The sequence below is a fragment of the Schistocerca nitens genome, chromosome 6 (genome assembly GCF_023898315.1).
Source record: "Schistocerca nitens isolate TAMUIC-IGC-003100 chromosome 6, iqSchNite1.1, whole genome shotgun sequence".
NCBI lineage: Eukaryota > Metazoa > Arthropoda > Insecta > Orthoptera > Acrididae > Schistocerca > Schistocerca nitens.
In genome coordinates this window covers 177,623,667-177,635,946 of record NC_064619.1, presented here as the reverse complement: position 1 = coordinate 177,635,946, position 12,280 = coordinate 177,623,667, and the positions used below count along the sequence as shown (strand labels likewise).

General features: G+C 37.7%; 1 protein-coding gene across 3 annotated transcripts in view; it reads right to left on the bottom strand.

Moving 5' to 3' along the window:
• The window catches only part of LOC126262574 (peptidyl-alpha-hydroxyglycine alpha-amidating lyase 1), a 103,704-nt gene that overhangs the window by 31,422 nt on the left and 60,002 nt on the right, over positions 1–12,280 (bottom strand). For all 3 annotated transcript variants that reach the window (XM_049959290.1, XM_049959291.1, XM_049959292.1), the window contains exons 5-6: positions 7,271–7,563; positions 6,959–7,168 (exon numbers count right to left, since the gene is read on the bottom strand). In XM_049959290.1, the coding sequence (XP_049815247.1) occupies positions 6,959–7,168; positions 7,271–7,563 (503 nt within the window). The remainder of the gene's footprint in view (positions 1–6,958; positions 7,169–7,270; positions 7,564–12,280) is intronic.

Below are 12,280 nucleotides of genomic sequence, written 5' to 3'. Positions count from 1 at the left end.
TGTGGGAACTGTGGTGGGGAAGGCAAATGGACGACTTCAGATTATTGAGAAAATGTTAGGAAAGAGTGGTTTGCCTGTAAAGGAGATCACTTATAGGGCACTGGTGCAAGAAACTGTTGAAAACTGCTTGAGTGTTTGGGATCTGTACCAGGTCAGATTGAAGCAAGAAACTGAAGCATTGACATTGGCTTCTCAATATATGTATACTTTACTATTGTTTCTTGTTAACAATATCAGCTTATTCCCAAGAATTAGCAGCTTTCACTCAATTAATATTAGGCAGAAATCTGATCTGCATTTGGATCACTCTTCCTTGAGTCTTGTGCAGAAAGGCATGCAGTATACTGCTGCATCCATTTTCAATAAGCTACCACAACAATTCAAAAACTTTAGCAGTAATCCACTTGGTTTCAAATCAAAACTGAAGAGCTTTCTCATGAGTCACTCCTCCTATTCTGTCGAGGAGTTCCTTGAAAAATTAAGTTGATTCCTGAGTTATATTGTTGATTGCTTTTAAATAAACATACCACTTGTCCCTTTTTTTTTGGATGGGGGGGGGGGCATTCATAAGCATTTTATTTGATCTGTTATTACTTTTATGTTGTAATTTCATGTCCTCACTTGTTCCAGGACCTTGGAGATTTGCTCCTCAGTTTGGTCCTAAGGAACTAGATGCATAAAAAAAATTTGGAGGTGGGATGCTACATTTGCTACCAACAGGTTCAAACAACACATGTTACACAGATGCTTCGAGAACTCAAATGGGAATCCCTGGAGGGAAAGTGATGTTCTTTTTGAGAACACTACTGAGGAAATTTAGAGAACCAGCATTTGAAACTGAGTGCCCAACAATTCTACTGCCACCAACATATATTGTGCATAAGGACCACAAAGATAAGATATTAGAAATTAGGGCTCATATGGAGGTTTATAGATAGTCCTTTTTCCCTTGTTATATTTGCGAGTGGAGCAGGAAAGGAAATGACTAGTAGTGGTACAAGGTACCCTTTGCCATGCACCATATGGTGGCTTGCACAGTATCTATGTAGAAGCAGATACTAAAATGAACTCAACCCTACAAGTAAGTGGATAAATTTATTCACAGGTTCTTCAACACTAAAATAACCTCAGATGTTTTAGTGTTGTGAGAATTTCTGCGTAAATTCTAGAACCACTCAGCCTTCTACCGTCTCAAACACACGATATTTTAAATATAAGTGTGAGAGAGCCTATTTACTGCGCATCACCTGCCTGTGTGTGCAGGTTTGAAGTATATCGTGAGATGACTATAGACGTGGTAGTCGAACGGCGCTGACAAGTGTTTGTCGGTCAAGCCATGGAAGCCGTAGTGAAAGAACAAGGAGTGTTTCTGTATTATGTGCTGTTTTATAACTCTGACTATTGTAGCGAAAAAAAAGAAGGACTATTGAAGTATTGTTAATTAATGTTCATTTTGGACATGGAGAAGATAAGACGTGTATTGAAAATCACATTGAGAAAGGACAAGGTTATCAAGCCAACCTTACCTTATATGTAAATCTACTTTGTTTCTAACATTTGGAGACGCAAAGAGACTTACTTGAGAGTATTTGTTTACGTGGAGACAGATTTGTAAAAAGTTTGATGTTCAAATATACACTGTTGAGTGAAGCAAAAGAAACTGCATGCGCCTGCTTATTTTTATAAGTAGAAAGAGTCTTGAGAAATTCCTGTTCCTAGCAAATATGGAGAAGAAGAGAAAAGGAGGTTGGAGCAGCAAGCTAACCAGCAAGGAAAGTCAGCTGACAATCTCAAGTAAGTCATATCATTAACGAAGTGGTAGTTTACATGCATAATTCACCACTTTAAGTCGTCTAAAGTGTTAGAATGTCAAGAGAAGCCACAGGCCTGGACTTCTAGACAAAATACGCTGTCGAGAAAGATAAGTTCGCTGGGCAGCACAAAAAACACAACACTTCAAATTTTTTAAATTCCAGTTGCTTTTATGACACTAATCTATTATTTTAGAAGTAACACAAATGGATTCACACTTCTAGCAAATTTTGTGGAAGCTCATGAAGATAATGCAGCTCCGTTTAGGTCCTGTATGGTCTCTGAGTAGTGCTGACAGACTCTTCCTCCCAGCTGGTTCCACAAATGCTCAATAGGATTCAAATCAGGGCTTAGAGCGGACCAAAAGGCAGCGTGGGTAACTGACTAGTGGGAAAAGGATATCATGTAGAACAGAGCGGGAATTACATCAAAACGTTAAAAGTAGTCACAATCAAGCTACAGAAGCCCATTACAAACAGTATTGTATAGTGTTTTAAAATGTTATTAGGAAGGCAAAGAGTATGTGGTATGCAAATAGAATAGCTAATTCACAGGATAAAATTAAAACCATATGGAAGTGTCGAGTCAGCAGCACAAGGTCGACGATATAGTCAGTTCGTAGCAAAAATATTTCTGTTACTGATAAATCAGATATATGTACAGCATTAAACAATCATTTTCTGAGCATTGCTGGAGAATTAAATAAAAATTTAGTTTCTATAGGGAATCATATAACTTGGCAAATGCTTTTCCGAGATTGATGTCTGAAATACTCCTCTTTGATACAGACAGAGGGTAGATTGAGTCAATGATTAAATCACTTGATGAGTGCCTAGCACAATATTAAAGTACTGTGCTGCACATGTTAGCCCTGTATGTAGCCATATTTGTAATTTTTCTTTCTGGAATGGTCAGTTTCCTGAACAATTAAAGAACTCAGTAGTGAAGCTGCTTTATAAAAAGGGAGAAAGGGATAATGTAGACAATTTTAGACCTATTTCTGTGCCATCAGTGTTTGCTAAAGTTATTGAAAAGGCCGTGTATGTAAGGATAATTGATCATGTTGTATCACATAATTTGCTAGCAAATGTAGTACAGTTTGGCTTAAGAAGTTGTTTAACAACTCAAAATGATATATTCTTTTCTCTCTGTGAGTTACTGGATGGTTTAAACAAAAGGTTTCGAATGCTAGGTATCTTTTTTGATTTGACTAAGGCGTTGGATTTTGTTGATCACAAAATATTGCTCCAGAAGTTGGACAATTACAGAATATGGGGAGTAGCTCGCAATTGGTTCACCTCTTACTCTAACAACAGACAGTGAAAGCTAAATTATTCACAGTGTTAAGAATAGCTGGGATGTGGGGTATGGTCAAAAGGGGGGGGGGGGCGGCGGTGCCCCAGTGAACAGTGTTGGGGCCACTCCTGTTCCTTATTTATATAAATATGCCCTCTAGTACTACAGGTAACTCTAAAATATTTCTGTTTGCTGATGACACTAGCGTGATAGTAAGGGATGTTGAACGCAACATTTGCTCAATTTCAAATAGTGCAGTTCATGACCTAAGTTCATAGCTTGTAGAAAATAAACTAATGCTAAATCACACTAAGATTCAGTTTTTTTCAGTTTCTAACCCACAATTCAACAAAACCAGACATTTTAATTTCACAGAATGGGCATATGATTAGTGAAACTGAACAGTTCAAATTTTTAGGCATTCAGATAGATAGTAAACTGTCTTGGAAAGCCCATGTTCAGGATTGTGTTCAAAGACTTAATGCGGCCATTTTTACTATTCGAATGGTATCTGAAGTAGGTTTCATCATAAAATAAGTCAACAACAAACCCCACGAACCGAGTGAAGAAAAGTAAATGTAGTGGGCAAGGGGGTAAAAAAGATCGCACTCTTAACAAGTACATAGAAACAAAAACTATAACAGACTACAATGAAGACTGGAAGAAAGAGACTTGCATAAACTTGTGTACTAATTCACAGTCTGAGTGCACTTTTATAACTAATTAAAAAACTCTGAAATTTGAAAATGAACAATTTTAATAGTGAAAGAAAAATGCCTTCTTTCATATAAAAAAGAACATTTCAATTAATATGAATAGAAGCAAGTTTCTGCTGATGCTGTGTTCTCTATACTTTTCAAAAAATGTGGCTGGTAACTACTTGATCATTACATCAAGTATCGCTAGCGACAGAATATTTCAACTACAAAATGGCAGCAGTGTGCTATCTGGAATATGAACTGGCTATTATTCTCTGAGAGACTGATTGGCATTTGCTGGAACGTAAAACACAAAATGTTAATTCTGTATTTGATTCATTTTGAAAACTGCTGTTTGTACTCGCTTGTTACATAATTATGGTGACATAACCCATCTGGCAGAAATCCATTTTCTGGAAGGCCCCCGCAAGCTGTTCACCATAGTTTAGTGAACAAGTAAGAAAGTTTTGGTTAGTCTCCAAAGCTCTTTAAAGAAGGAATTAAATACGAATGACTCACAGGGGAAACACAAAAAGTAAAATAGTAATTAAATCCATTAAAGAATGGGAGATAATTTCTACATATGCTGATAGAATCCTAATAGAAAAGTGGAAAGATGGTGAGATTAACTTGCATATCAACACAATATTAAATGCGAGACACTGGGTGTGGGCCAGGGGAGGAGTGGGAGGGGAGTTAAAAAATTCACACAAGAATAGATTGCCAACAACTCCGGTGAATATCACACTAGAAACTGTTCATGTTGTAAATTAATGACCTTGCAGATAATATTAATTGTAAAATCAGGTTTTTTGCAGGTGATGCAGTTATTTATAATGAAGTACTACGAGAAAGAATTTGCATAAGTATTCAGTCAGATCTTAATAAAATTTCAAAGTGGTGCAAAGATTGACAACTTGTTTTAAATGTTCAGAAATGTAAAATTTTGCAGTTTACAGAACAAAAACACATAGTATCTTAGACTATAATATCAATGAGTCATTGTTGGAATCGGACAACTCATACAAATACCTGTGTGTAACACTTTGTAGGGACATGAAATGGAACGATCACATAAGTTCAATTGTGGGTAAAGCAGATGGTAGACTTTGGCTTATTGGTAGAATACTGGAGAAGTGCACTCAAACTACAAAGGAGATTGCTTACAAATCACCTGTGCAACTGGTTCTAAAATATTGCTCAAGTGTGTATGACCTGTACCAGACAGGACTAACATCAGATTTGAATGTATACAGAGATCGGCAGCATGAATGGTCACTGGTTTTTTCAATCCCAGGGAGAGTGTCACAGAGATGCTGAAGGAACTGAACTGGAAGATGCTTGAAGATAGATGTAAACTATCCCAAGAAAGTCTATTAACAAAGTTTCAGGAACCAGCATTAAATGATTACTCTAGGAATAGACTACAACCCCCTGCGTACTGGTCACATAGGGATCATGCGGATAAGATCAGAATACTTACTGCATGTATAGAGGTATTCAAACAATCATTATTCCTGCACTCCATACATGAATGGAACAGGTAGAAACCCTAATAACTGGTATAATGGGATGTACCCTCTGCCATGCATCTCACAGTGGTTTGCAGAATATAGATGGCAAGCAACTGTTAAAAAATTGTTGGCAACTTGAATCTCCTGTAAATGAGTTCTGGCAAGTCCATTTGTGTTTCTTTGCATAATGATTGTTAGTTTCTCCATGTCTGGATGATGATGCTGATTTCGAAACTGATGTTTAATTAAGAAAAAGCAACTTCAATTGCTTTTTTCATAACTTGATCATTTTATGTTACTTCTCCACAGGATAACTTTTAAATGCACTTGGTTGGTTGAGTTGGGGGGGGGGGGGGGGAGGACAAAACAGCGAAGTCATCAGTCCCCTTAGTTTAGGGAAGCAAGGGAAAGGATGTCGGCCATGCCCTTTCAAAGGAACCATCCCGGCAATTGCCTGAAGCGATTTAGGGAAATCACAGAAAACCTAAATCAGGACGGTCGGACACAGGTTTGAAACATTGTCCTCCCAAATGTGAGTCCAGTGTGCTAACCACCACATCACCTCGCTTGGTGGGTGTGCATGATAATCGCCTAATACAAAGGCTGAAACAGGTCCTGTGAATTTGTAGGCAGCAGCACTATACATAGCCTTCAAACTGGTGTCTGTAACAGAGGAGAGCTGTCATTGTGTTTCTTTTGGTGGAAAACCAGAGCACCACAAATATTCATAGGCCTTGTAGAATGTCTGCAGAGACCTAGTAGTGAAACAACGCATGGTTAACCATTGGGCAAGATGTCTGTCATCACTATAACAAAGGTAGTGCAAACCTGTCCAATCTCCCACGTGCCAGCCGGCCATATACAGCCGTGTTGGAACGTGCAGATATTCTTATTTGAGGTGATTGACGGATCACAGCCAAACAACTTGCTGGACAACTGGATGTGTCTGTTGGTAGTGCTGACATATTCATCCACCAGTTGGGGCACCCAAGGGTGTGTGCCCACTTGGTTCCTCATCCAGCTTACAGCCCAGATATCGCATCTTCCGAATTCCATCGGTTTGACCCAATGAAGGATGCACTCCACAGGAAGCAGTACGCATATGATGGGAGGTTACTGATGCAGCAAGATGTTAGCTCTGACACTGACCAGTCGATTGGTACCATGTAGGCATACAGGCGCTACAAGTAAGGTGACATAACGCTGACACGTTGAATGGAGATTATGTTGAAAAATAGGATTTTGTAGCAAAATAATAGGGAACAATATGGTGTGTTGGAATCGTGAATAAAACCAACCTGCTTTCAGAAAAAGTGTCGCATTACTTACTTAATGTCCCTCGTCCAAAACACACAAAATCTTCGAGTGGTAAAAAGACTCAAATTATTTGGGTTCAAGATATGTGTGATGGAAGATGAAGTATGCATCCCTCCCCTCCTCCATCTAACCTTTACAATATTCTCTATTATACAGTTTCATTTTTCAAACTGTCTTTTCTTCAACAATGTGTTATTAATTTTTTACATTGACTTGTCACCTACATAAAAGAACTCCGTCGCCATCTCTCTCTCTCTCTCTCTCTCTTTTGTTCTTTTTATGACTATTAATTTTTTTATTGTAATAAACTGATGTGCATACCTTGTGATGGAGAGTAGGCAACACTAAACAGTTTGTGACCCATATCAGGAGACTGTATTTCATATAAAAAGTATCCAGATGTGATGTTGAAACTGAGAATACGTCCATTTTCACGATCAGCAAGGAAAAGTGTTTCCTTTTCTTCAGCTACCGCAAGTGCGTGGGGCAAACTGAAAGTATATGCTGTCAAGCCTATGCCATCCAAAGAACCTGTAAAATAGTTCATACAGAACATAATATATCTGTTATATTTTTTTCTATGTCAAATGCAAAGAAAAACAAATACAGAAAGTAATACTTATCTATCATTACCTTGCAGTATATTACGGCCCCATTCCATAAGTTTTTGCCCACTGTTATCGAATTTAATAATTCGGCTGTTACAATAACCATCAGAAACAAAAAAGTCTCCATTGGACAATATAGCAACATCTGTAGGCTTGCAAAAATGTGTATCATCATTTCCTGGCACAAATTTTGTGCCAAGAATTAAAGCTGGTTTCTTCCATTGATTCCTTTTGAACATAAATACTTGATGCAGAGCTACGTCTGTTACCCATACATTATTTTCAGAATCCACTGTTAGGCCATGTGGAAGATAAAATCTGAAATGAGTAATAACAAAATACATTACAGTACAACTTGTGCATACATGTTATGAACCCTAAATTATTGCCACATTAGTAACATAAATGTGGGGCCTCTTTCACCTTCAGTATATGTACAACAGTGAACTAATGTGACCAACCACACAACATGCAGTGCAGCCTTCAAAACTTATATGAATACGGTAGTTGTATCAAGTGACTGTATATACCATCTTATGAACTCCCACAATTGTTTAGAACGAATAGACACGCATGTCTACACTGCACGCAATATATGCCCAACTGATCCACAACATCTCACAGTTGATCAATAAATTTGTACAAAAATATGCCTACTGTCAAACTTTGCAGTACAGTAAATGACATTCTGTCTATTAAAATTGGATTTTATTGCTACTGCACTAGTCATAATAGTACACAGCAAAATTAATAAACAAAAAATAAATTAAGAGTATACCCTACTAATTTTTGAAAAGTCTGGCTGACAAAAAAAAAAATTATGGCACTGATGGGCTGATAGCAGATAATAAACCATCCCCTCCAAAGAGAAAACAAAGTAATGCAAATTAACCAGGAGCTAAAAATGAATTAAAATGACGTATTCAAGGAACAGGGTTGTGATAAAGGGATACTGCACATCAGATACCCAAGTTGGAAATCGATTAAGTTTCTGAAACAATTTCAATGTGTTGCCATACTTACACTTTCTATCAGAAAGCTCATTACTTTATGATCACATATCAGCCATTATATCATAAATAACTCAGTTTCAAGTCCATACTCAATTGCTACACAGCATTGGCAGATAATATTGCTATCAGGACAACTCAAGCTTACGCCACATGCTGAAATGACAGTCAATTTTAGTACAGTGAGAGAGATGAAAAGCTATGTAATCACTTGGCACAGTAAAAAAATAGCTTTATTCTTTCCCCAAATCGGTGTTGTTTTCTGATGGCTTACTTTTCACTTACTTTTTTACTTTTGTTGTATTTCATTGTTTTCCATTTTTATGTTGACTATGAATATATACACGTCAATTATATTATATTTATTGACATCACATATCTTGTTTGGCTGTTATTTCACTTAAAGCCTATTGCAAACATCAGGTAAAGAACAAATAAATCTGCATGCAACATACACAAAAAATGTCAAAAGTTTTTCAGAAGAAAGAATTCTTACAACCTCAAGTCTTCAAATTTCTACTTGGGCAGACTTTGACGCAGGGAGAACCATTTGCCTTGACCACCTCAAGTAAATTTTTGTCCAATAGAGAAATAAAAAAAAGTCCATCAAGCAAATTTTGTGTTGCTATCAGGGGAAAACATCAAGATTTTCTTTCTGCTAACTTTGTTTGTTACAAAGACATAAACAGGAGTGTATCTTTTTCAAAGAGCACCCTGTATTTTTTCTTTTTATTTGACAATTCAGGACCTGTTCAAGAATCTATCAGAATGTAGCATTCACATAAACATGATGTTATTGCTGTGATCAATCAGCCTGGCCAGCACAGCAGAATCTTGTGATCTGCCAGTCACACATTACATGGATTATGACCTCATACTTCAAGAACCCCCACGATACGGGATCTGAACCACTGCAGTGAGTGTCCAGAGCACTCCTGCTTTGTAGGGCACTGTTGGAACACCCTGTTTTGGACTATACAGAATGTTCCACAGTCTTTGGAAAAAAGAGGCGATAGATAACATCACGAGGAAAAGTTTTTGTCTGAGACAAGATGTTTACTGATGCTTCCCAATGATGCTAAGCATTCTTTAGTATTCACTACCTTGGGATGATGAGATTTCACCAAACTAGCATGGTGTACTAACCAAGTTTGCAGCATACTACCTACCCCAGTAAACAATGAAACCATAAGAATGAGCACCTCTAAATGGAGAAAGATATTTTAGAAGTGAATCGGGAACTTCAATTGTGCTCAGCCTATCGCCTTTCATACAGATAATAGGCAACACAGTGCATACGAGTGCCACAGAGTGCCTACAACCAGCCACCTCTCAGGGGCATAACCTTAAATGAAACCTAGTGTCACTAGGAACCATAAGGAATGATATCTTAATAATAATTAGCTGAGAAACCAGGCATTGCCCTGGTAGTTACTTATTGCTGTGCCCGACACTTCTTACACGTGGAATTTGTTTTTAACTTATAAAGTTTCTTTGTATAAAACATCTGAAGTGGTATGATTGAGGACATGAATGAAGAGCTTGTTTGCTTCACTACATGGGAGACAGCCATGTAGAGCTGGCCGCAAGGAAGCAACTGAGACTTAGGTCCACACCTGCATCTGGCCTTGTGCTTTATTTATGATCATGGCACAACATAAGCTCACTGTAAACTGTAGACATTTAAAGCAAAATGATACGCTGTTAGGAATAAGAAGGATTCAGAGCATAAAACCTTGCTCACCTGTGTGGGCTTTCCAGCGAAATTTCCACTTTTACCGGGTGGTTCTTTCCATGTTTTGCGAGCATGCAAAGTTTAATTCTTAAATTCATTGCATATTTCTGTATTTGAGAGGCATAGTAATGCATTTTATAACAGCAATGTGAACATTCATGCAGTTGTCATTTGCTTATTGTTTTGGATGGGCAGTAACTATTTATCACATCCAGTCAGCCTTAAGCCTTTGAGGATGAAGCACCTGGAAGCTAGCAAGTAGCATATTTAGCTCCCCGTTTGTGTTTTCAGTTTAATTCTTAAATTCTTTGTGTGTTTTTGTGCACCTGCAAACTTTAATTTTTAATTTCATTGTATATTTTTGTATTTGAGAGATAAAGCAACATGTTTTTGTAACAGTAGCATCTGCAGTTCTTATGGGCAGCTGCGGGACTGGTGAAGACTGCTGGCCTCATTCACAGGGTGCAAGCAGAGCTCACAATTTGCAGTACCGCAGGATGCACTAGGTCGTAAAAGAAGAGACAGAAGTAATACAGAGGCGGGCTGCTAGATTTGTTACTGATAGGTTCAATCAGCACACAAGTGTCAGGGAGCGTGCTTCATGAACTCACATGGGAATCTCTGGAGGGAAGACAATGCTCTTTCTGCAAGGTACTATTCCGCAAACTTAGAGATCTAGTAGTTGAGGCCATCTGCAGAATGATTAGATTGCTGCCAACATACATTTCGCGTAAGGACCACGAAGACAAGATGTGAAAAATTAGGGCTTGTATAGAGACTTATAGTTAGTCACTTTCCCTCAGTCTATTTGCAAGTGGAACAGGAGAGGAACTGACTAGTAGTGGTATAAGGTACCCTCCACCATGTATCGTATGGTAGTTTGCAGAGTATGTGTGTAGATGTTTTAATTAAAGTGTAGGTACTCACAGTGGTCCAGCGTCGGCTTTAATTATCCTATGATGGCGAAACTTGGTAGATATGTTAATGCGGAACTGATTTACACTGGAAAAAAAATAGTTTCAATTTTGGCCACCAGGTGCAAATCTGGCTCTGTACAGCATCTTGTCGATGTCTTCGGTGCTCCTATTGAAAAACGTGTGTAAGTGGCAGTTAATAATAAAATCAACATTAGGTATACCTCACTTGTTTGACCTTTTCTGCCCAAGTCCTGTTCTTAATCAGTTACATATGAAAACATTTCTATGCATTTTTCTTGCATTTGCAGTGCCTGATTTGCACCTGGTAGCAAAATATTGGAACTTCATTTCCCCCCCCCCCCCCCCCCCACTGTATACTGGTTTCACATTAATGCATTAGAATGTTTACCATGTTTTGCTGGCATAAAAATAATTACAGCCCAAACTGGACCATTGTTAGTAGCAACACTTTAATTACAACCACCTAGTGTGATGTTACACCAGAGAGGGGTAACTTTGAGCCTCTCTGATTGTCAGTTTCTGAGGAGCAAGATAATGCATGATGCTCTCAATCAGAGTTACGTCGTGCCTCGCTTTCAGATGGAATTTCCAAAGAGAGAGTTAAAGCCTGATGTTCTCAAGCCACATAAAGTCTCACCTCACAATCTTCATTGACTTCTTGAGACTGCATAGTCCTGTCTTTTTAGTCATTCTGGTATATTCAGAAAGATTTGACTATTTTATAAGCATTTTTATTTACAAACAAAACAAAATCAAAATGTAATGACTAGCCATCCAAATCACAAAGCAGACTTACTAATTTCATTTTTCCTAGCAACAAATACTTTTAATACACAAAGCAAAATCATTAAATCCATTTATTCTAGGCAAATCATTGAATCCATTTATCCCAGGCAATTAATTAAATCCATTTATCCTAGGCAAATCATTAAATCCATTTATCCTAGGCAAATCATTAAATCCATTTATCCTACGCAAGTAAATTTGCTGTTAGTTTTTATTTGTAAAGCTAAGATTGCAGCTTTATTTGTAAAGCTAAGATTGCGGCATATTAATTCTGTCACCAACAGAAACTTCTGTAAATACATTTGTCACTGAGTTAAAATAAACTAATAGAGCCATCTCCTGGCTCTTTGGTGTACTGAGCCATGATGATTAAACACACAAACTACTAAGCTGTGCTAGTGATTTTAGATAAAACTTTAAATTGTGATTTTTTTTCCCTCCATGTTCCGATTTTGATGAAATAGAACCCATATGTTGCCCCAAGCTACACACAAATTGCATGTGTAAACTCCATGAACATTTTTCTACTTGTTTTGGTGGTTATCATGTTCAGACAGACAGACATG